This window comes from Callithrix jacchus, chromosome 12 (genome assembly GCF_049354715.1).
Source record: "Callithrix jacchus isolate 240 chromosome 12, calJac240_pri, whole genome shotgun sequence".
Lineage (NCBI taxonomy): Eukaryota > Metazoa > Chordata > Mammalia > Primates > Cebidae > Callithrix > Callithrix jacchus.
Genome location: NC_133513.1, coordinates 6,795,376 through 6,819,305, shown reverse-complemented (window position 1 = coordinate 6,819,305; position 23,930 = coordinate 6,795,376). Strand labels below are relative to the sequence as shown.

Sequence of the window (23,930 nt, the reverse complement as noted above, 5' to 3'; positions counted from 1 at the left end):
TTTTTCTTTCAGAATCTGACGTTGGGTGATTGGTCCACCCTGAAGCTGTGTGCCAGGGAGTGAGCAGGTGGCTGCTGTGTGCAGCGCAGGCCCAGGCAGGGCCAGAGGATCAGGCCCCGGGAGCAGCCATCAGACAGAGGCAAGATGGGAGCTGCGGCCCTGGCTGGGCAGCTTGGGCCAGCACTGAGGCGGGACGAGGAACTCACCCCGACCCTGGCGGTGAGGCCAGAATGCATGGGCTGCCCTGGCCCCGACCAGGCAGGGCCCTGGGGGAAGTGTGTCCATCCACACGCACACACATACACAGGTGCCAACTGAGGTGTGACCTTAGAGGTGAGGACAGGGCACCTGGAAAATGCCATTTGTTGGAAAATAAAATTTAAGATTAGCTAGTGAAGGTCTCAGTTCTGGTTACATGACATGTGGCACTGGCCCATGTGGCGCCTTTGCTTCTGGAGCCCATCTGACTGAAGACAAGGCTTCGAGAGCCAAGCCCGTTCCCAGCCCGAATAACACAGGGCCTCCCCCGGCACACCACCTGCACATGGAGCTCTGCGAAGACGCTGGAACACTGCCTCCCTCCCAGGCATGCGCTGTGAACATTTTCCGACAGCACCACTGGAGTCTTTCCAGACGTGAGGCTGTAGGCCGCCATGGGTGATGGCTCTGTTTCCTTCTGCACGGTAAGCCTGCACTTCAGGCTGTCCCCTGGAGCTGCTTGCAGACAGTGGGGATGGGTGGGTTTTCAGAGCAAAGCAGGTCAGCCCAGGTGGAGCCAGGGCCGCCAGGATCAGGACCAAGAGTCCACCCTGAAGGTCTGGGCCCAGAAGCCCCAACCCGATGTGCTCAGCACACATGCTGGGATCCCCTCTCCTGGGCCCAGCCTAGGGCCTCCATGCAGAACCACACACAGAGCAGCTGAGTGACTTTATTGTCCTTCTCTTGCCACAGATCCATATATCGCTGGGCCCCCAAGGCCCTGACTGTCCCTGGGAATCAAGCCACGTGGGGCAAAGCTACTATGAAACCTCACCCACAGTTCACACATGGTGAAAGAAAACCTAGCAAAGTAAATCCAACAACAAACAAAATTAACAGGATTAATTTCCTACCCCACGCTGGCTCTCCCCTAGGCCCTGGACTGGCTCAGGAAGGAATGAAGTGACCTAGACAAGGCATCCTCCACCCACATATCCTGTCTTCTGAGTGGTCCAAGAACTGTGCCCCTCCCCCGTGAGACAATCAGGCACTACCTGGGCGTCCATCAGCTGCAATGAGATGCACACAAAGGAGGGTTTGAGCCCCAGGAATGAAAGCATCCTGAAGCTGGAGAGGCAGACCCAGGGTGCCCAGACCACCCTGCCCAGCCTGAGAGGGTGGGCTGGGTCCCAGCTGGCCTGGCCACTACGTAGTGACTGCTTGGGACAGTGGAGGTGACAGGAGGCCCACTCGCCCCAGTCAGTCAGAAGCGGGGTACAAACACTCTAGAAGCCACACTTGGCAGGAATTCCCAGCTTTCTAGCCCAGGGGAGGGTGCCAGCAGACCAGGCCACCCTCAGGAGGAGGCTGGGAGCAGCTTCTCCAGAGCCTTCTTCTGCTTCTCGGTGGCGGCAGCGAGGGCCTCAGCCAGCTTCTCCTCGGGCATCATGTTGAGCACCTTGAGGGCAAAAAGGAGCTGGCACTTGGCCGTGCTCACAAAGGCGTTGCTCAGGAAGTTGGGGAAGCCTCCAACACGGTCCTTCTGGGTGTACAGCGGGACCCGCACGAGGCCCAGAACCTGCACGGACAGGAAAGACGGCTTGGGGCTAGGCCCACCACGAGATGGCACCCCTGGCAGGAGGGGCCTGGAAGCTAGGAGGCCAGGGCATGAACAGCCAGCTTTGCCAAGGACTTAATGGGAGACCCAGGCAGGGCCTGGCAGAAGCCAGTCCGCTCCCTCGGAGCTGTACAGCCTCCACCTCAAACAAGTTTGGAAACTCACCCCATGCACTCCTGCCTGGTACCTGGGCCACCACCCAGGGTCCACACCCCATGCTCCCCAGCCACCCAGCGAAGCCTAAATACCCCAAGTCCAACCCTTCCAGACCACAACACACAAATCCAAAGAGCCTTCACGCCCCCATGAGGTTCCCAAGTTTTAACGACCCCCTCTCTGTGCTCCTTTCCCAACTCCCCAAGCAGGCCCCGCTCCCACATCCCCTCCTCCCCACCGATCCCACTCCCCAGTCCCAGGATTGGCAATGGCAGGCAGCAAGGCAGATGTAACACAGCCCTGAGGGAGCCCCAGCCCCGGCCCCCACCCCCACCCCTCCTTTCCCGATCCCCCAGCCCCAGACCCCTCTCCCCACCCCGTTGCTGGAGACAGCGACACCCGACCCAGCCCGGCCAGGGGACCCTCAGGGGACGTGTTACCCATCGGTGCCTTCCACGGGGCCAGAGCCAAACCCCGGGGCGGGGGGCGGGGCCCGGGCGGAGGCCCCACCTCCAGGCCGTGGTCGCGCGAGTGCACCGCGCTGATCTCCACGGCGTGCAGCTGCTCCAGCGTCAGCTGCCGCGCGTACAGGTGCGCCACGACGCGGTGCGGGCCCTCGGTCAGGTGCGAGCTCAGGTAGTCGGCCTCGGTGAGGCGCAAACAGCCCAGGCCCAGGCCCAGCACCCGGTTCAGGCCGTCCTCCAGCGACCAGAAGCGCCGGTCCACGAAGCCCCCGGGGAAGCCCAGCAGCCCGTCGAAGCGCATCTGCATCTGCAAGGGAGCGCAGGTCACGGGAACGCGGGTCACCGGCGCCGGAATGACGGACGCTCCCAGCCCAGCCCCCGCCCACGCCTGGGCCGGCGCCCGTTCTCACCAGCACCGAGAAGCGCATAGGGATGCGGCCGAAGAGCTGCCCGGGGTTGGCGGCGTACAGCATGGCGTGGCACGAGTGGCTCCAGCCGGGCCCCAGACGCATCGCCTCTACCCGGCTGATCTGCTTCAGCTCCGGAACCGCCGCGGTCGACATCTTGGCACTGACCCCGTCCCCGCCGCTGCCACTTATGGGCATGCGCGAGCCCGCCCCCGCTGCACTCTGCCAATCCGCTGGCGGCCGCGCCCCCGGGTCCCGCCCCCACGCCAATCGCCGGCGTGCCCCTGGGCCGAGCCCCTCTCAGCGCCGCCGCGCGTCGTTGAGAGGCGCAGGGGGCGGTGTGCAAAGGAGGGCGGTGCGCGTCAGCCGTCACCCAATAGTCGCACACCGCGGGCGGCGGCCCCGCCCAGCCGCCACCCAATAACCGCGCACCCCGAGTGGCGGACCCGCCTCTGACAGGAGCGCCAGGTCGACTGCTCGGTGCGGTAGCTGGGTCAAGGTTCACACTGTAGGCGACAAATATCTTCCTGGGTGCCCCAAAGCTGACACCCGAAAATCCCTGCGGTTTCTCTACCCTGGATAGCGCCGATCCCCTTGCGCTCACCCGTTTCTCCCCGGGGCCTGACCCGGCTCGCCGGCCCCGCCCATTCGCAATGGCGCTCTCGGCACGACCACGCTAGCTAGCAACGCCCCGGAATCTTCCTCCGCCAACGCCCCACACCGAGCCCAGAGGGCGACGGCCTTCGCCTGCCACCCACGACAGCTGTCCCGCTCTGGCCACCCTGCTAGCTGGCCCGATCCAGGACAGCACCGGGAGCAGGGCCTGGGAGGGCTTGAGTACCCTAATCCCCGAGTCCAGGATCAGAGCGGAAGACCAGAAACTCTGGTGCTTCGCGGACCCAGCCTGCTGGAGAGAAAGCGACTTAAATTCCGGGGCCGGCGCTTTCCGGCATCCTCCAAGCCGGGCACCCTGTGCCAGGTACTGTGTGCTGGAGGGGGGAGGGAAGAGGGGTTTCCCCAATTTACGATGAGGAACTTGGGGCTCAGAGAGGGACAGAACTTGTCTAACTGCACCCAGCAGTTGGTGACAGAGGCAGGAGTCCACCCCAATTCCACAAAGGCCTGAGGTACTTACCCTGTATCTGTACTGGAGCAGTCTCTGGGGCTCAGAAACAAACAGCCAAGGGAGAGTGAGGTCCCCCGAACTCCACGATGGCGAGGCTCACCTCACCAGCAGCAGGGCCCACTCCTCCCAACCAGGGAAATGGATTTGCTGAGCACAGCCCTGGGAGAGCTGTGCAGTGAGGCCAAGCTCGCAGGCACAGAGAAAGCTGCCTTGAGTGGAGCCAGACAGGAGGGAGGTGGACAGAGGGTGAGCACTGGAAACTCACCTGTTTGGTCCATGGTGGCGTCAGATGTGAAGAACCTAGAGAAGACACCTCTCTCTCTTGCTGTGGCCACCAGTGAAGGTGGTCACACGGGTCAGCTGCAGCCAGCAGAAGCCCCGACCCCAGGGTAAGCGACCATGTTAGAAGGCGAGAGGGCAGCGAAGGGAAGGGTCCTCCCACCCAAAGAGGGCCTGACCCCTAGACGGCCAAGCCCAGCCAGAGACCCAGAACCCAGGGTCCTTGAGATGCATGGGCACTGGAGAGGAGGCTCCCATTGCTCCAGTCCCTCCCTGACACCAGACACCAATTAAAGTGCTAGGTCTGTTGGGAGGTACAGAGGGGGAGCCAATCTAGCCCGTGCAAGCACCCGTCTGACACTCTACCCACAATGGGATGGAGCCAGACCCAGGCCTGTCAGAGCAGCTGCAGGGCCCATGGGTGGCAGCCTTCTTGGGGGACTGATGGGCCAAAACATGGGCAACCCCTCCACCCTCAGGGTCTTCAGTCGAGGGGCATGGTGGCAACTTGACCTGTGTGCAAAGGAGCTGGGGCCGAGTGGTAGCTGCCCTGGTGCACTGGCCACTCCCTGGGCAGGGGAGCAGGGGCTGGGCAGAGGCCTGGGGTTGGGCTCTAGCCCTCGAGCCCACAACCCTGGGCGGCCAGACCTGCTCCGGCCGTCCGGGCTCCACAGGCCAGCTGTAGGGCACTGGCACTGCCCCTCTGCTTGAAAACCTGTTCTTAAAACTGACTCCCCCTTAGGCAGAGACTGCACTGAGCCGAGATTGCACCACTGCACTCCAGCCTGGGTGACAGAGCAAGATTCCACCTCAAAAAAACAAAACAAAACAAATCTGACTCCCCCTAATAAAAACACTCCAGTAGCCTCTACAAGCTCTTCAGTAGCTATCCAGAACCCTTCACTCCAACCAGGGGCTCTGTCCCCAGGGGACACACCAGCCTCACTACTGCCACCTGGAGCACTCCAAGGCCAGCTCCTCCTCAGCCTTAAGGGCTGTTGGAAGTCTCAGGCTCTCCCTGCCGCCCAGTTCAATGAGTCCCTTTTAAGGTTTCATCTCACCACCACCCCTTCTTCCTATAGCATCCAAACCTGGCAAGATTCTGATTAGCAGCCGGGCGTCTCACTGCCTGGAATGCAGGCGCCTGGGGTCCGCGCCTCAGCTGTTCTGCTGCCACTGGAACACACCAGGTGCTCAGCAAAAGCCCTGAGACCACCGGGGCTAGACTTGGGAACAGGAGCAACAACTCTCACACCTGCAGGCCCGGGGGCTACCGCACCACCTGTTCAGGGGACAGCCCGATCGAGGGTGTGGCTTCCCTCCAACAGGGCTGGCTGGGAGCCAGCGTTCTCATTAACCCTCACCGTGCTCACTGCCCTGACACCGGAGGGAAGCCGGGCAGAGGCCATGGAGCTGCCAGGCTGTTGGAGCCAACCCAACCACCCAGTGGCCCAACTCCGGGTCAGGAAACAGCCACTGTCCTGAGGGCTGTGCCCAGAGGAAGGAACAGACAGTATATTGCTGCGTGATTTTATTACTATAAATATACAGTAAAAACAAATGGGCCCATCTGAGCACATCAAATGGCAGCACATAGGAGTCCCAGCGGGCCATTCTGCAGCCTGAACTTCACGGAGAGCCCTGGCACCAGGACCGACGGCCACAGGCTGGGGCCTTGGCAGAGCGGGAGGAGAGGTGGGGTTGGGGGGAGGTGTGTGGGGGGAGGTGCGTTGGGGAGATGCCTGGGCCAAGTGCACACACACGTGGGAGCATATGCGTATGGGTATGTGTATGCGTGCACGTGTGTGGGAGCATGTGTGTATGCGTATGAGTGTGTGCAAATATGCCTGAGCATGTGTGCGTGAACGTGGGAGCATGTGTGTATGAGCATGTGCAAGTGACTGTGCATAAGCATGTGTGTGAATGTGAGAGCATGTGCACAAGGGCAGGAGGGGACTGGCCTGGGTGTGCAGGGAGCTGGGTGCAGGGACCACTGCTGGGTCCCCCCTGAGCGCCCAGGAAGCAGAGCTTGTACTCAAGGCCACCCTGAACCTCAGGGAGGGCTGTGAGCTGCCCCACAGCCATCTGATCCCCAAGCCCAGCTGCAGGGCAACCTCCCCGCCCCCGGGCCAGAAGACCCACACATACCTTCCCGGCCCAGGGCCCTGCTGGGGTGGCTCAAGTCCTGGGTCACCAAGGCCAGATACCCCCTTCACCTGTCTGCTGCCCAGGATGTTTACCTTAATAAAAACAGGACAACGTCGCCCAGAGGCCAAGCCTCCAGGCTGTGACCTCACTTACCAGGTGGGCTGCTGGCTCCCTCCTCCCCGGGTGGGTCTCACCGAGGGAGCCTGACACATCAAATCAAAGAGAACCACAAGGGGGCCGGGCGCAGCGGATCATGCCTGTAATCCCAGCACTTTGCGAGGTGGGTGGATCACCTGAGGTCAGGAGTTCGGGACCAGCCAGACCGACATGGTGAAACCCTGTCTCTACTAAAAATACAAAAAAATTAGCCAGGGTTGGTGGCATGCACCTATAATCCCAGCTACTCGGGAGGCTGAGGCAGGACAACCACTTGAACCTGGGAGGTGGAGGTTACAGTGAGCGAAACCATGCCACTGTACTCCAGCCTGGGCAACAAGAGTGAAACTCCATCTCAAAAAAAAGAGAACCGCAGGGGACATTCCAATGACAAAAGGGAATGGTCCTTCTTGACAGGGCCCTGCTGAACGGATGGCCCTGCAACTGGAGGGGCCTGGTGAGGTCACCAAAGCCAGCACGGTGAGAAGGTGCAGGGCTTGGTAACAAGGCTGCTGGATGATGGCTGCTGGAAGCGGCTGTGCCTTGGCCCCTCAGTCAGGTCCAGTGCTAGGCTGAGATGCTTCAGCTGCCCAGAGCGACAGCAGTGCACCCCAAAGCTCTGAGCACTGAAGGCGCCAGCAGAGACACACCAGGGAGGGCATGGAGGCTGCACAAACACGGCAGAGGACAGAAGGCAGCAACAGCCAGGCTGCCGTGGTAACACCGGTGGGCTGGGCGGACAGGCACCGTTTCCTTCACTGACCGTGCCTCGAGCCCCCACTGCCCCCGAACATCTGTGAAGATAGTGCTTCACCCACCAATAAATTCTCTTGTGCAGGTCTGCTGAGTTCTCTGGGCAGCAACTGCACTGCTGAGGGACCCGGTGCAGCCAGCAAAAGCCACATGTGGGCAGCCCCAGCCCCAGATGCTCGGCCCACCAGACCCTGGGGAACCCAGGCGCTGAACTTGGGATGGAAAGCTGCTGTCCTTCATCTTGTACCAGTTACAAATATATCAACCATAGAAAAGGGGGACTTGGGGGACAGTCCACTGTGCTCTTTCATCAGGGGTCACCACAGCCCCTTGGAGCCTGGTGGCCACAGGGGGCATGCAGACAGGAGAGGCCGAGTCACACCGGGGTCTGGGGCAGCCCCTTGGCAAAGTCTAGGGAGCTGAGGGCTCCATGCTGCCAGCTTGGCCAGGCTCTCAGAGTGAGGTCAGCTCGGCGGTGCTGGGATCAGGGCTGGGGCCACCAAGAGGAGGCCAGGTGGGGCTGGTGGTGCCAAGGCTGTGGGCCATTTCCATGGAGGTGGGCCATCCTGCAGGCAGGAGCAGAGGGGGAGGGAGGTGGGTCACACTCAGCTGCTTGGTGCCACCCACTCCTACCAACCTGGAGCCACACAGGGGTGGGCCACCCCGCACCCCCACTCCCGCCACCTGTCTGTGGCCAGAACAGATGGGGCCTCTCCAGCCCTGCCAAGCACGGTGTGTCCCTCTCAGGCAGATCACCCCTCATCCCAGGACACCGGGCACATCACCCTGCACCCCCAGACACTGGCAGCAGAGCTGCAGCCCCGAGTCAGAACACGACGTGGCGCTGTGGCTTCTGTCCTCTGGGTCTCCTGCCCTCCCCCTGGTCCCAGTTTCCTGGGATGTGACCACCCACTGTCCTGCTAAGGTCCTTATGGCTAGGTTAGGCTAGAACTCAGTCACCCTGGGGTGGAGGGGCAGGGAGCAGCCCCGAGCGAGAACGATCCCAAGCTCAGAGTGGCCCCATGGTGGCTTCTGTGAGGCAGAGAGGAGCCTCCCACAGAGCCCCGACGCTTGGACTATGGCTTCTACACCGCTGCCAGGTGCTGTCCCCAGATGGGTCTGGCTTCCCCGGGGCTTGGGTAACAGTGCTGGTGCTGAGCCTGGGACGGGGCCAGCACGGCCTCAGGGCTGCCCAACATCCAGCCACCAGCCCTGACCCATGGCTCCCAGCAGACAGGGCCCGGCCCCGCTCTCAGGTGAAGGATGGCTATCTTCCTCAGGGGCTTCGGCCTGCAGCAATACCAGAGCTCAGAGGCTGTGAGCCTGTTCCAGACCACACCTGCGCTCCCCACCTCTGGAAGCTTGACCTGAGCCGTAACATTCGAACGGCACCATCCCCCGACACGCAGGCCGGGGCCCTCTAAAAGGTGCAGGTGGCGTTTCAGTCAAGGGGTATGACAGGTCAGGAGAGGGGTCCACAGAGGGACGCACTGGGCTCAAGACGACAGATGCGTGAGAACGCAGAGTGCAGTCAAAACAAGCAAAGCTCCTGGGCCCAGCTCAAGTCCGCCCAGGGGAAAGGGCCTCTGGGAGCCTGGACCCCGGCTGGGCACTTCCCAGCGGGCCACATGGGCCTTGCCCGACGATGGCTGTGGTCCTGTGTGGGAGCCCCGGCCTCAGAGAACACCAGCAGCCCCCTCAGCAGACCAGAGCTGCAGGCGGCATGTGCGCCCAGACCCTTCGGGAAGGCAGAGGGTCCCCAGTCTGCCTGCCTACTTTTTGGTGGTACTCCTGGAGCTGTCCTCTCTCTCTCTCTCCTGTGCGTGTGTGTGTGTGTGTGTGTGTGTGTGTGTACGTGTGTGTTTGCATGTGTATATTTTCTGTTTTTGAGACAAGGACTCAGGCTGGAGTGGGCCTGGACCTCCCCAGCTCAGGCAATCCTCCCACCTCAGCCCTCTTAGGAGCTGGGACCACAGGTGTAAGCCACCAAGCTCAAGCCAGTTTTTAAACTTTTGTAGAGGGGTCTCACTATGTTTCCCACACTACTTTGAAATCCTGGGCTCAAGTCATCTAACCCCTTGGTCTCCCAAAGACCTGGGATTACAGGTGTGAGCCAGTGCCTGGCCAGAGCGGCTTTGGTCAAACATCCGCCTGGGCCACCCTGGTAGAGAGTGCCTCTTGGGGGGGATGAGGGGGTCTCCTGGGAGGGAATGGGGGTGCCAGCCTCACAGGGCCTATCACACTCAGTGCTGGTGTTCCAGAAAGTTCCAGTACTGGCAGGGACAGGTGAGTTAGCAGTAATGGTGGTCTCAAAGCAGAAAGGCAGCCCACAAGGGACTGTCTGCCAGGCCCACGGAGCCAGGCTGACTAGCGAAGGAGGGAGCAGGGGAGCAGGGGAGCAGGGGAGCAGGCAGCTGTGTGAGTGGACGCCCTCAGGACAGGATGCAAGATGCTCTCCCCTGGGCACCAGAAGACCCCTTAAGGAGAGACTCCCTCCAAGAGACGGGGACTGAGCTTGGGAACAGGGATCACCAGGCTCTCCCAGCCTGGGGCACATTCTTTTCCCCATGATTTATTACTTAAAGCCATGTCCAGAAAATGGGAGTGACCTGCTGCACATCCCAACGGGAACTCACAGGGGACTATCCGGAACAAGGCTGGGCCTGGGCCTGAGGCTCTCCTCTCCGAAGTGTCGCCCCGCGTCTCCCTGGGGTTCCCTCCATGCTCCTGCCTCCTGTGGGGGACAGTGGCTCTGGCACACCTGGGCTGGGTCTGTCTCCCTGCCTGGGCTGGGACTATTCTAGGGCCTCTCAAGGCTGGAAGAAGATCCTGACCAGTCGCCGGGTCCAAATGCAGAGACCTCTGGCTCTAAAAGTCAGGACCCCTCAGGAGGCCACTTTCTGGGGCAAAGGTGCAGCGGCCACCAGAGCTCTGGATTCAGAACCCAGGACCCCTGGGAAGACATGGATGTGGATGAAGACCCGAAAACCAGAAGGAACCCCCACCAGAGACCAGGGGAGGGCTCCTCTCTCCAAGGACGCGCGTCAGAGCCCCCGAAGCGCGTCTGGAAGGTCACGTACCGGCTTACTCGTCTATACCAACAGAGCAGGAGTCGGGCCCCAGGGCTGCGCGGAGAGGGGAGAGACAGACGGAAGCTCAGTTAGCACGCACCCAGCAGCTGGCACCGCCACAGCAAGGGCACCAGCCTGGGGACCAAGGTCGGGGCCATCTAGAAACAAACGCTGTGCTGCAACCACACAGAACCGCAAGGAGAACCACAGCTGGGAGGCGGAACGTGGCCAGAATCCAACTTGGAGGAGCACCCGGCCCTGCCTCTCCCTCCTGCAGCTCCCACACGGCAGCTGAGGGAAGGGTGCAGGAAGGACGAAGCAGGTGCAGTCCACCTCTGGGTTCAGGAGGGAAGGCCCTGGGCAGGGGCTGGGGCTAGACAGGGCTGAGCCAGGGGAAACCCCGAGACACCAGAACCCCCGGTGTTCACCATCTCATGGGCCCTCCCATCTACAGGGACACCAGGGCTCACTGCCCAACCCACCAGGCAACGTCTGCCCCTATGAGAAACCACAGGATCCTGCGTGTGTGTTCATGCTTTACTCACAGACACAGAGAAACAGGCAAGGGCTCTGTGAGGGAGAAAGCCAGTGAAACAGGGGGGCCACCACACAGATTTAAAGAGAGAGACAGAGCCCGGCTCAGTGGCTCATGTCTGTAATCCCAGCACTTTTGGAGGCCAAGTCGGGCAGATCACGAGGTCAGGAGTTCAAGAGCAGCCTGGCCAACATGGTGAAACCCTGTCTCTACTAAAAATATAAAAATTAGCTGGACATGGTGGTGGGCACGTGTAGTCCCAGCTACTGGGGAGGCTGAGGCAGAAGAATCGCTTGAACCCAGGAGGTGGAGGTTGCAATAAGCCAAGATTGTGCCATTGCACTCCAGCCTGTTGACAGAGCAAGACCCCATCTCAAAAGAAAAAAAAAAAAAAAAAGACAGAAACCTGTGCTTACAAGATTGATAGCCAAGTAGACGGCACCACATAGACCCAAAGACGAATGTGCCGTCTGCGGCTCAAACCTGAGGCTGTGCAGGCTGACCTGTTGGCATCAAGCGGCAGCCGACCCCAAGTAGGGTGCCCGGCCCAGGAGTTCACCTCGGGCTGCCTAGATGTAGACTTGGCCTCTCTATGCCACCTCCACAGATGACTGCCGCCTGCCCCTGTCTGTGCACCTCCCTGGGTGAGGCATGAGACCCCAGGGTCCTGGTCTCATCTGTGTGGGCCCACAGTGGCTGTGGCGATCCTTCCCAGGCCAGGCCACACAGGGGAGGTGTGGCCTCTCAGACACTGCCCCGCAGGGCCACCCCACAGGATCAGAAGTCACACTTGTGGCTCCCAGAAGCTCAAGTCCTTCTCCCAGCCCCTCCTCCATCACCTTCCAAGTTTTTCATCAGAATGAAACATCTGAGGTCCTTTGAAAGACCTTACTGGAATTCTGTGTCACTTGAAGGTAAGCTAGTCCTAAATGCACCTTCTGCTGTGAGCTGTTTGGGGCAGGCTGCAGCTATCATCACGGACCTGGGGCAGTGCCAGCTCCTGCACCTGTGACCCGCCCCGCCCAGCCCGTGAGCACAGGTCACTGCTCAGCCAGAGTCCGGAGAGACAAGAGGCCCTTCCAACTAAAGCGCATCGCCATCACCCAATGCCAGGCCCAGGTCACCAGGTGACCCGGGAGGACTGAGCACCGGTTGGCCCCGGGTCAGGAGGAGGTAATCAGGCACAAGAGAGGAGCTATGCTCCTAAGCAGCAGCTCCAGGGTCACGTCTGCAGCCACCAAGTTCGCCGTTAATCCCAGTTCCAGAGCTGCAGATGGCCTTGTGGCAGGCACAGAGATGCCAGTCTGAGCCCCCACTTCCCTCCTGATCTTTGGAGCTCAGGATTTAAAGCTGAGGATCTTATCCCAGCAGAGCAGAGAGTGAAGGTACTTGGCTGACGTGGCCTGCCTAGGCCCGAGCCTCCGGGAAGGTGAAAATGGCAACCCTTTCTCCCGGCCTTGCTGCTCCCCACTGGCACCTGGTGCCCCCTCACCTGTCCTCTGTCCCCTGGCCTGGGATGTGCTGCTACATCTGGACAGGTGGCCTACATCAGGCCTGGGGTAGGGGTGACCCAGAAGCAACTGTCCCTGTTCTCTGTGGGCCAGGCCCCCGATGCCCAGCACAGCATGTGGCACCTGCTTCTGCTCCGTCTACAGCTCTCAGGCTCTGCTAAGAGCTAACCTGGCACCCAGCATGGGGCCTGTGGGCCCATGGAACAACCAGGGATGGGGGAAGATGTGATGATCCCAGCGGGGCCAGAGCTACCCTCCTGGCAGCCAGCAGGAGACACAGGGAAAAGAAACCCATCCTCTCAGAGGCAGCCTCTCTCCCCTCCTGTGGCCAAGCTGGCCCCAAGAAGGGAAGGGGCTTTGGTGCAGACTCCACTCCCAAGAGCCAGGCCCTGTATGACACTGCCTTGCAGCCCTGGGCTGCATCCTGCTCCAGACACAATAGCAGGGGAATGGCTTAGTGCCAGGGAGAGAACCGAGCTCCAACAGACTGGCCCCTGCTGCTAAGCATGGGCCATCGGAGCAGGGGCCTCCTCCCAGGGGACTGAGATGGGCACCCAGCCCCTCACCCCCAGCCCCCCAGTCCCTCACCTGGCAGGTAGATGTCAGCAGGTGGGCCTCGGCCACAGTGCTCAGGGCTGCTGTCCTGCAGGACATTCTCAATGGACGGTGCTCGGGTCCCTGCAGGCAGAGGGCGAGGTCAGGGACCTACAGGCAGGGGCCAGGTCCCAGCAGGTCCCTCTGGGCAGGACCCAAGGACTGCATAGCCACTTCGGGGTCCCCAGGATTGGGCTCCGACGGGACTCCACCTCGACCGCACCTGCTCTCCCAGGACCCCAAGGGTGGGTGCTTTCCTCTTTCCCTCCTTCCCACCCTCCAGCATGGGGCTTTCTGCCCCCGTTTTTACACCGGGTCCCAGATGTTCAGAGCATGGGGTTTTGTTTCTGACATAGAAACATTACACATCCACATTTCAAAAACAGGACTGAATGCTGGCAGGTGCTACCCATCCCTGCCAGACAGCCCTGAAGGATGAACAGCGTGGCCTGGCCCCGTCACTCATTCAGTCCCTCCCAGCCAGGATCCCAGTGCCACCAAGGGGGGAGGGGGGCCTCTTGGCTGAGAGTTCCTGGGGCAGAGAAGAGGCTGGCCCAAACCCGCCGCCTGGAGCCCTCAGGTCTCAGCACGCAGTTTGCACCCATGGGAAGAGGGGCTCACCTTGCTTTGGTGATGACTCAACAACCTCTTCTGTTAGGAAACTCTAGGAAACAAACAAACAAACATACACAGAATCAAATAAACACAGAAACAGGAACTCTAGGAAACAAAGGGGAAAGCGGCCTGGAGCTTGGAGATCTGCGACCACCACTCCAGGACAAGCTGCCGTCAGCCATGGCCCTCCTGAGACCCAGACAACCGCTACACCAGGGGGTGCTGCGTCCACAAACCAAGGCTAAGGAGCTAAGAAACTCAGCAAGGACCCAGAGGTGCGGGAGTGCCCAGGCAGGCAGTGGGATGGGGTGCGATTCCAGCGATGGGCCGGTGGGCTGGCACATTAAGCCTCCCAGGGGGTCTCACCTCAGGGGAGCTGCTTTCCTGCAGGGCCAGCTCTGCGCCACCCAGTAGGGGAGGGGCATCCACATCCTCAGAGAGCTTCTCCTCGTCCTCTTCGTGGATGGGGGAAGACGGGGACCGCAGGGTGCTGAGGACAGAGGAGAGGGTGGGCAGGGACGAGAGGGTAACAAGAAATGCCAACTCTGCCAAAGCTGTGCAGGGCTACTGCCCTGCTGGCACTAGCGGGCCCTTGCACACGCCTGCCAGGACCCATGCAAAGGACACTCCCTGGGGAGGCACTTCCATCACCCACCACTAGGACCAACCCAAAAGGCCAGCAGGCAAAGGCAGCCACCACAGACCCGCCCAACAGAGGAGCCTCTCTCCCAGCACAGACCAAGGCTTCCTCTCCTTTCTATAAGGAGAAGAGAGGGCCGAGCGCGGTGGCTCACGCCTGTAATCCCAGCACTTTGGGAGGCTGAGGCAGGTGGAACACGAGGTCAAGAGATTGAGACCATCCTGGTCAACATGGTGAAATCCCGTCTATACTAAAAATAGAAAAAATTAGCTGGGCACGGTGGCGCGTGCCTGTAATCCCAGCTACTCGGGAGGCTGAGGCAGGAGAATTGCCTGAACCCAGGAGGCGGAGGTTGCGGTGAGCCGAGATCGCGCCATTGCACTCCAGCCTGGGTAACAAGAGCAAAACTCCGTCTTGGAAAAAAAAAAGAGAGAGAGAAGAGAAACCACCGGTGGTCCCTGGGGTGGAGAAGCAGCAGGAGGCAGAGGCCCGTTTCTCCTGAGCTTGGTGCTGCCTCCTCACAGGCATGGCAGGTGCCCTGGGCGGCTTCCTGATACTCTACTACGTGAACCAACACGCCTGAAGCAGCGTCCCTCGGGCAGCTGCTCTACACCCCACAAGGCTCCAGGGAATCCACAACTGACCCAGGGCCAACCCCAGGAGCCAGGCCCTCTGAAGGCTGTCAAGGTGAGTGACAGACAATGCAGTCATCGCCTGGAGAGGGACCACGACCCGTGACTTGTCAGGGGCGAACCGCAAGGGCAGTGAGTGCGCCTGGGTCACTGTCAAGTCCCGAGTTCCGGCTGCCCTAGCTGCTCACTGGCAGAGTGGGCCTACATGACCAGCCCCCAGGAAAGTCCAGGAACCCTGAGACTCAGAGGGCCTCCCCTTGGCAGAGACACGGCACGGACCCCTGCAGTTTCCCCGCTGAGGGCATGTATGCGTGTGCACACCATGTGGCCCTGGTCGGGGGTGGGGGTTGGGGCCAATGCCTCCGGCGGCTGCCCAGACGCTCTTCCTGCCTCGTCTGCTCTACATTCTCTGCAGTGATAAACTCTATCCACAAGCCTAACCTGCTACGGGGTCTGAGTCCTTCTAGGGGATCACCATATGGAATACACCAGAAACTGATTTGAAACCACAAATCCACCCACTCCACACGTGTGCCACCACACCCGCCCTATGCACCCAGCCTGGCCGCCACTCACCTGTCGGGCACCTTGCTCTGAGGCCTGCCCTTCTGGCGGCTGCTGTCCAGGATGTGATCAATGGTGGCAAGTGGACAGCTGGCCTGGGATAGGCCATCTGAGACACCCGAATAGGTGATTTCTTCATAAAGAGGGGCTGAGGGGATGGCCGGGGAGACAGCCCGGAGGCCGTTGAGCGCCTCGAGCAGCGAGATGGGCTCATAGCCAGGTGGGACGCTGTCAGAGCTCTGCAGGGACAGGGCGGGTGAGGGGGACTCATGCCCAGGGACCACCTGCTCCCCAGACCCTCTTCCTGATGACCTCCTATCCACTCTGTCCTTTGGGGGATTTAGACTCCCCTGCCCTCAGAGAGTGGCCCAAAGCTCCCTGGTAGCACCGATGCCCTCCCTGCCTCAGCCATCAGCTCCAGCCTGGACACGGATGCCCAAACGCCCACGCTGGTGCCTGGGATGATGGTCATGAGGGCATCTGCCAAGAGCTGCCCCAGCCCTGGCCTCAGCTGGCCCCTCCCTGGCTTTCAGTCCCACCTGGCCACAGGTGGAGAGAGAAGTGTTAGTGACAGACAGGAGCTAGGAGCGGGGGCAGAGCGAAGCCATGCCAGAGGGGAGAGACACGGTAGGGGGCTGTCCTGGACCAGGGAGAGCTGAGCTGCTGGGAGCTGTGCCCTGCCCAGGCCTCTGGGGGCAACACTAACAGGCGCCCTGGCTAAGAGCCGCTGTTCTCCCCTCCTGGGGAACGGACAGAATGGAAGAGGCTGAGGAAGAAGAAAAATGCCCAGGTTCTGGGAAAGGAAGTAAGACTGCAGGGGCCTGCTCAGTCCCCACAAAACCAGGCTGAGAGGCAAAACACTCATCCCTGCTCCTTCCAGGAGACCCCAGCCTGCCTGACCGAGCTCCTAGAAGGAAGGGGAAAGTGAGATGGGTGGGGGGTGCCTGGGACCATGGGCAGGTGGGAAAGCAGGCACGGCCCAGGATTCTTTTCTGTACCCCACGTTTGCTCCCATACCTGCCTCCAAGTTAAAGATAAATAACTACACAGAGTCCCCTTACCCTTCTAGAAAGGAAGACGCGCTCCAGGTGGTTCCGGAGCGGCCTCCACCTCTCTACACCAAGGCCCCTGTGTAGCTGGGTCTGCCCAGGCCACAGAGGCTCCAGGTAGTCATGTGCTGGTTCCCCTGCCTGCTCCCTAGGGCACAAGGAAAACCCAAGAACACCAAAGTCCTCAGCCCAAAGAGCTCGAACCCACAGGGTGAAGGAGCAGGACGCGGGACCAAGAAGCATGTGCGAGGGGCATGTTTGCAAAACGCAGCAGTGACGTTAGTTTGGCCTGCAACGTCCATTCCACTGCCAGCAAGAAAAAAAGGGAAACGGCACGGGGGCCACGCAGGGCGGGGGCAAAGCTGAGGGGAGGCCGGGAGGCCGGGAGGCCTGCGTTCTGCCCATGGACCGAGGGCTCATCTGGTTCCACAAACTCCCCGGGCAGGGAGAGCAGAGCTGACAGGTTACCCAATCAGACACTAGCCTGGAGCGGAAACCATCTCCCCTACTTGTCGTGGGTTTAAAAATGAGGGCACGGGGCAAAAAAACATAGCCAGAGGCCCAGACACTTACTGTTTCCCTTTTAGGTTTCTTGCTGGTCAGGGAGGCGGGGTGCGGCTTTGATTTTTTAAAGGGACACTGTCAAGATAAAAATCATATGTTTTACAACTACCACCCCCACATGGCCCTGGAGTGGGCTGGACAGGTCTCTGACTAGCTGTCCTCTTACCACGCCAAGGCCCAGCACTTGAAAACCTTCCAGTGGATGTGAATCTCGGGACCATGCTAAGGGCAGGTTCTGACTCGGGTCTGGGTGGGTTGTATGTGAATCCCAGCAGCTCCCAAGACTGGTGCCGCGGAGCCTAGTCTCATCCCAGTGCCTGCCCGCTGCAGTGTGGGTCACCTGGGGCAACAGATTTGGCCAAGGTGGACATGAGAACAGCCGGACGCCCCCTAATGCGGGATGGGTGCAGGGTGGGATCCTGAAGCCACCCTGGTCAAAGTCCCCCAGCCACTGTCCGGGCACTGCCACTACCTACCACAACATGAAGCCCTAAAGAGGGCTGGGGAGAAGAGTCAGCCCCAGAACCAACCACCCCACAATCATCTTTAGGGATTCGCTGGAGAGAATGTCACAGTGGCTCTTTCTGGCACTAGGTGGAACGCACCTGACAGGTGAATAGGAGTGTTTGCTTTTGCTCCCTCAGGAGGGGGAGGGCAGTTCTCTGGGTGGGCGCCAGCCTTTCTGGGGGCTCAGAGCTACCTGTCACACCTCGGACCTCAGCGCCCTACACTGTAGGGGAATCTCAGCTCACTCAATGTAAGAGGGACAAACACAGAAGGACCTGCCAGACCCTCGGCCACCAGGACACAAACAGGGAGGGGCAAAAACAAGTGACAATAAACCCAGCTACCACCTGAGCATGGATCACTCCATCCGTGAAACCCTCTTGGGGGCTACTCCCCCTGGGGCTGCTTCTCTCTCCACCAAAACCCAGAGCGCACGCAGCATTTCCAAATCAAAGCCAACGCCAGAAGTGCCAGCGGGCGTGGTGCCAGGAGCCCCGAATGGCCGGGGATGCCAAGCATGTTTCTCCACCAGCTTCAAGACCAGGTAAGACTTTCAAGGAGAAACCCAAAATCTAGGTTTTAAGGGAAATTCCAGACTTTTAAACATTGGCCCCATTTCAGAAACACTGCATCTGCTGCCAGGGAGGCCCACAGGCCCCAGGTCAAGGCCCTGCTCAGCTCAAGGGGGCTCGTGAGGAGCCTTCAACAGCAGAGGCGGCATCTGTCCATGCCAGTCCTCGGGGCTCTGCTCCTCTTTTCTCTTTAGAGAGGCAGCAGAGCCTGCAAGAGCCAACGACTTCAAACAGCCACAGCTAAGAGCCCAGAAAGGGATGCACCGACAGTGCGCGGCCAGCGTGGAGCAGGGGCCTGAGAACCAGACCCTGGGCCAGCCAGTCCCTGTCACCTCCCCGATTCTGCTTCCTGCCCACCGCAGCCCCACCTCTGTGTCCGTCTCTCCCTGTCTCTCTCTCCCTGTGTCTCTCCATATCACTGTCTTTCTCTCCCTGTGTCTCTCCATATCGCTGTCTTTCTCTCCCTGTGTCTCTTCACATCTGTCTCTCCACGTCTCTCCCTATCTCTGTCTCTTCATGTCTCCCTGTCTCTGTCTCTTCACATCTCTGTGTCTCTCCACATCTCTCCCTGTCTCTATCTCTCCCTGTGTGTCTCCACAACTCTCCCTCTCTCCACATCCCTCCCTGTCTCTGTCTCTCCCTGGCTCTCATATCTCCCTCTATCTCTCCCTGTGTGTCTCCACATCTCTCTCTCCCTGTGTCTCTCCACCTCTCCCTGTCTTTCCCTGTGTTTCTCTATATCTGTATCTCTCCATCTCTCCCTGTCTGTCTCTCCACATCTCTCCCTGTCTCTGTCTCTCCCTGTATCTCTCTACATCTCTCCCTGTCTCTGTTTCTCTCTGTGTCTCTCCACATCTCTCTCCATGTCTCTGTCTCTCTCTTTGGGTTCCTGGAGCCAGAGTTTCACCTCTCTTGTGTGGCTGAAGCAGGGTCTGCCCATTAAGGTTCCCAAGAGGGAGCCTGGTGGGCCTGGAGCTCAGGAGGGTCACCAGTGCTCCTGGCACAGCGACTCCTGTGGGAAATGGCACAGCTCATTCACTAAGAACCACAGGCTGGAAGTGGTGGCTCACACCTGTAATCCCAGCACTACGGGAGGCTGAGGCACGAGCATCACTTGAGCCCAAGAGTTCAAGACCAGCCTGGGCAACATGGTGAAACTCCATCTTACTAAAAATACAAAACATCAGTCAGGCCTGTTGGTACATGCCTGTGGTCACAGCGTCTTGGGAGGCTGAGGTGATAGAATCGTTTGAGACAGGTGGAGGCTGCAGTGAGCCAAGATTGCATCACTTTGGGCAAACTCAAGCCTCGGTGACAGAGCAAGACAACCTGCCTCAAAAAGAACAACAAAAAAAGCACCTGGTTCCACCGAGACCACGACTACAGCCGCGCTCAGCCCCGACACAGGTGCTGGAAGCTGATGGCAGCAGCACTGTTCCCAGCAGTGGCACCCCCGGACCCAGCCTGGCTACCTCATTTATGCCTCACAGCCACCTGTGGGGGCCACGTCTGCCCACTGGATAGACGAGGACACAGGGCTGCTGGCTGATCGTCTGGGCCCTGGGCCTGGTCCGGGCACTGGCGCCCCTCTCATGCCCACCCATCCCGCAGGCAGGAGGTGGCACTTACAGAGTGCTCGTCATGCTCCAGGCTCTGGGCCAGGACAGGACTGAAGGACACGGGGGACAAGGCTCCTGGCTTCTTCCGCACTGCCCGGATCTGCAGGAGGGCCCGGAAAGCTGTGGCAGAAGGAGGGCTCGCATCAGGCCAGGATGCCCGGCCCGAGGGCACCCGCCAAGCCCCAGGGATCGACCCTCACCCAACCTACTCGCTCCACCCCACCCCACCATGGCCCTGGGACAACCCTGCTTCCAGATCAGAGCAAACAGTCTTAACGAAATGGCCCCAGGCAGGGAGACACAGCAAGGCCACACAGTGCTGCCCAAGGCAGGGCTCCAGAGGGAGTGTCCACTGGGGACACTGAGGCAAGGGTGTCACACTGTGGAAACGGGGGGAGTCACACTGGGGAAACTGAGGAAAGGACGTCACGCTGGGGAAACTGAGGGGCACAGACAGCAGCCACTGGGAGCAGGGAAGATAAACCGGGACCTGGATGCCCTGTCATCCCAAAGCACCAGTCCTGCTCACACAAGACCCCACAGGCCACTGCAGAATGTTCCCGAGACACCTTTAGTGAGGCGTGTAGGCCACACCTCATCAAGAAACAGGCAAGGAAACTGAACAACCAAATCATCAAACAAAACCAGCCACCCGCAACAAACCAAAACAGAAGAGCACCCCGGTCAGCACAGGGGCAGGGCCGCAGGGCTCCTCTGTGTCCATTTTTATTTTATTTTTGACAAAGAGACTTGCTCTGTCCCCAGGCTGGAGTGCAGTGGCGCAATCTTGGCTCACTGCAGCCTCCGCCTCCAGGGTCAAGCAATTCTCCTGCCTCAGCTTCCCGAGTAGCTAGGACCATGTATACCACCACACCTGGCTAATATTTTTGAATTTTTATTAGAGACGGGGTTTCACTATGTTGGCAAGGATGGTCGTGATCTCCTGACCTTGTGATCCACCCGCCTTGGCCTCCCAAAGTGCTGGGATTACAGGCCTGAGCTACCTCACCTGGACCCCTTTGTCCATTTCTACTGACAACACCAGGCTCTGCCCTCGAGGCCTGTGAGGGGCACATCTACTGCCACCTCCTTGAGGCTCAAAGCCACACAGGGGCTCTGAACTTGAGTCCGATGGTCCTGACACACAGACCCCCACACACTTGAAGATTCTAGAGTTAGACTCAGGTCAGGGACCCTCCCGGGAAAGCAGCCCTGCTGTGTCTCCAGCCACACAGCCTCCCCAAGGCTTAGTCATCAACAATGTCTGCCTCCCAGACACAGAGGACAACTTTCCCCTACAGCCCACCCCGACCCCACTTCGTGTTTCAGACAAAGATGGCCTGGGCTGGCCCTCCCTGCTACAGGACCTGCCAAAGGCTGTGTGGCCCGACGTTCCCTCCAGACCCAGCAGCCTCCTCACTTCCTCCTGGGATCTAGATGACTCCCGTGACCTCACGGCCTGACTGCACAAACCAGTGTCCTCGCAAAGCCCCGTGCCGGGCTCGGGGGTCTGCTGGCCTACTAAGCGCGTATGTCCTGACTGCGCAGGCAAATCACCCCCACGCCCCAGCCCCGTGTCAGGACCCAGGCCAAGGATCCAGGGTGAGGGCCCCGCCAGTGGGGCGCAAATTTTGACCTGGCGGTTTTTTTACCCTAAGAACATTTGGGTTCCCTCTACTGGAAGACAAACACTCAGAATGGTGCCCCATGAGACAGCTTTTCAATGAGGGAATGTCTGGAGTGCTCTAGAAAACCCTACATAATTCCTTAGTCCATTTTCTACCCAGAATACTTTGTTTTCACCTCACTGTAATTTTTTTTTTTTTTTTGGAACAGGGTCTTCCCCTGTCTCAGGCTGGGGTGCAGTAGTGGCATGATCACAGCTCACTGCAGCCTCCACCTCTCAGGCTCAATCGGTCCTCCTGCCTCAGCCCCCCAAGTGACTGGGACTACAGCCAACACATCTGGCTAAATTTTTTTTTTTTTTTTTTTTTTTTTCTTTGAGACGGAGTTTTGCTCCCCAGACTGGAGTGCAATGGCGTGATCTCGGCTCACAGCAACCTGTGCCTCCTGGGTTCAGGCAATTCTCCTGCCTCAGCCTCCCGAGTAGCTGGGATTACAGGCACGCGCCACCATGCCCAGCTAATTTTTTGTATTTTCAGTAGAGACGGGGTTGTTGACCAGGATGGTCTCGATCTCTTGACCTCGTGATCCACCTGCCTCGGCTTCCCAAAGTGCTGGGATTACAGGCGTGAGCCACCATGCCAAGCACATCTGGCTAATTTTTAACTTTTTGTAGAAATAGGGTTTTGCCATGTTGCCCAGGCTGGTCTTGAATTCTTGGGCTCAAGCGATCCTCCTGCCTCAGCCTCCCAAAGTGCTGGGATTTCAGCTGTGATCTACCACCAGTGTTACACTGTCATTTTTTTAATCAAAATATTTTCTATTTTACTTTTAAAATAAAGATCTGAGTTGGCCATGGTGGCTCATGCCCATAATCCCAGCACACTTTGGAAGGCGGGAGAACCACTTAAACCCAAGAATTTGAGGCCAGCCTGGGTAACATAGCAAGACCTTGTGTCTAAAAAAAGAAAATTCAAAAACAAGTCCGGGCACTGTGGCTCTGCCTGTAATCCCAGCCCTTTGGAAGGCCAAGGCGGGCAGATCACCTGAGGTCAGGAGTTTGAGATCAGCCTGGCCAGCATAGTAAAACCCCACCGCTACTAAAAGGACATGAAATAGCCACGCATAGTGGCACAGGCCTGTAATCCCAGCTACTCAGGAGGCTGAGTCACAAGTATCATTTGAACCCAGGAGGTAGTGGTTACAGTAAGCCAAGATCCTGCCCCCGTACCCCAGCGTAGGTGACAGAGTATGACTCTGTCTCAAAAAAAAAAAAAAAAATTAAGTAATTAATTAAAAACAAAAAACTAGCAGGCTGTGGTGGTATTCTTCTTGGTCCTAGCTATTTGGAAGGCTGAGGTGGGAGGACTGCTTAGGCCCAGCCGGTGAGCCACCTATGATGGGGCCACTGCACTCCAGTATGAGCAAAACATCCTGTCTCAAAAAAAAAAAAAAAAAAAACCAGCCAGACATGGTGGCTCATGCCTGTAACCCCAGCACTTTGAGAGGCTGAGGTGGGCAGATTACTTGAGGCCAGGAATTTAAGACCAGCCAGGCCAACAAAGCACAACCCCATCGCCACTAAAATATAAATATTAGCTGTGCGTGGTCGTGTGTGTCTGTAACCCCAGCTACTAGGGAGGCTGAGACAGGAGAATCACTTGAACCCAGGAGGCAGAGGTTGCAGTGAGCTGAGAACTCGCCACTGCACTCCAGCCCGGGTGACAGCGTGAGACTATCTCAAAAAAATATTAATAAAAATTGTTAGGACTGGCCTTCCCTTCCCCCTACCACAGTCAACTGGAAAAACCCCAACGACAGTGGAAAAGTACTACCATTAATGTTTAGCTAGGTTCCCATATGAGCTGGTTGCAAGACCCCATCCCCCTTGAAACCCTCCTTAGTTAGGAGATAGCCGATAACCCACAAGAAACTCTGCCTGAGAGAGAGCACGTCCCGTCTCTTGCTCAACGGCAGTGGAAAATTACTGCAGCCTCTTCTACCACAGTATAAAAAGCCTGTCTCCCATCTCTGCGTGCGGCCGATCCACTCTCTACCCCGGGTGTTCGGTCTGCCCGGAGCCCTCCCAATAAAGCCTGAACACCTAATTCACCTGGTCTACTCATTCGGCCGTCCCTGGGGGAACATGAGCAGTAAGGGGTGGTCGGATTTATCAGACAAGTGGTGCCGAAACCCGGGAGAGGGTCGGTTGGCCCGCCCCAGGCCTCTGAGGCCAGGCGATGGTCCCCCCTCTCACCCCCGTCCGCCCGTCCAGCCCCCATCAGGTCGCCATCGCAAGACTCCAGACAAGGTAAGACTTTTACTTACCTTCTACCCCTTCTTCTACATAAGGCTAAGGCAACCAGCTTCCCGGCGCCAGTCCACACGGACTCCTCGCCCTAGACTTGGCCAAGCCGAGGCAGTCCTCCATCTGACTCCTGGAGTCTTCTGAAGAAGGGGGTAGCCAGACGGGGACGCCTCTCTGACTGCTCACTTCACTAACCTAACCCTAAGGGAAAGGCAACGAAA

General features: G+C 59.1%; 3 protein-coding genes across 40 annotated transcripts in view; 1 reads left to right on the top strand and 2 right to left on the bottom strand.

The window, feature by feature from the left end:
- Nucleotides 1–394, top strand: part of ANKS3 (ankyrin repeat and sterile alpha motif domain containing 3) — a 59,414-nt gene extending 59,020 nt beyond the window's left edge. For all 25 annotated transcript variants that reach the window (XR_013524553.1, XR_013524557.1, XR_013524552.1 and 22 more), the window contains one exon: nt 13–394. The gene's annotated coding sequence lies outside the window, so the exon portion shown is untranslated. The remainder of the gene's footprint in view (nt 1–12) is intronic.
- A 518-nt stretch (nt 395–912) lies between these two features.
- On the bottom strand, nt 913–3,008 carry NUDT16L1 (nudix hydrolase 16 like 1). Of its 3 annotated transcripts, none has more exons than XM_009009103.5 (3): nt 2,847–3,008; nt 2,413–2,743; nt 913–1,777 (listed from the first exon to the last, which is right to left on the bottom strand). In XM_009009103.5, exons 1-3 carry the CDS (start codon nt 2,997–2,999, stop codon nt 1,623–1,625), a joined length of 639 nt encoding a protein of 212 aa, XP_009007351.2. In that variant the 5' UTR covers nt 3,000–3,008; the 3' UTR covers nt 913–1,622. The 3 variants fall into 3 exon arrangements, with proteins under 3 accessions (XP_009007351.2, XP_002755903.3, XP_078200717.1); XM_002755857.6 differs by having other exon boundaries at nt 2,483–2,743; XM_078344591.1 differs by lacking the exon at nt 2,413–2,743.
- Nucleotides 3,009–5,766: 2,758 nt separating this feature from the next.
- Nucleotides 5,767–23,930, bottom strand: part of MGRN1 (mahogunin ring finger 1) — a 66,043-nt gene continuing 47,879 nt past the window's right edge. For 2 of the 12 annotated variants that reach the window (XR_004731683.3, XR_013524558.1), the window contains exons 11-19: nt 19,789–19,898; nt 17,090–17,155; nt 15,480–15,706; nt 13,998–14,121; nt 13,638–13,680; nt 13,011–13,100; nt 10,386–10,430; nt 9,942–10,039; nt 5,767–7,871 (exon numbers count right to left, since the gene is read on the bottom strand). Coding sequence is in view for 8 of the 12 variants with exons in the window: in XM_035266834.3 (XP_035122725.1) it covers nt 7,759–7,871; nt 13,011–13,100; nt 13,638–13,680; nt 13,998–14,121; nt 15,480–15,706; nt 17,090–17,155; nt 19,789–19,898 (773 nt within the window). In the remaining 4 variants the exon portion in view is untranslated. The remainder of the gene's footprint in view (nt 7,872–9,941; nt 10,040–10,385; nt 10,431–13,010; nt 13,101–13,637; nt 13,681–13,997; nt 14,122–15,479; nt 15,707–17,089; nt 17,156–19,788; nt 19,899–23,930) is intronic. The other 10 variants (XR_013524559.1, XR_013524560.1, XM_035266838.3 and 7 more) reach the window with 5 other exon arrangements.

Excerpts from the sequence above, each read along its gene's own strand:
- NUDT16L1 (XM_009009103.5), bottom strand. The coding sequence starts at position 2,999 with ATGTCGACCGCGGCGGTTCCGGAGCTGAAGCAGATCAGCCGGGTAGAG. Across the intron at positions 2,744-2,846 it reads CTATGCGCTTCTCGGTGCTG|ATGCAGATGCGCTTCGACGG; the intron begins GTGAGAACGGGC and ends GCTCCCTTGCAG. Across the intron at positions 1,778-2,412 it reads CCCGTGGAAGGCACCGATGG|GTTCTGGGCCTCGTGCGGGT; the intron begins GTAACACGTCCC and ends CTGTCCGTGCAG.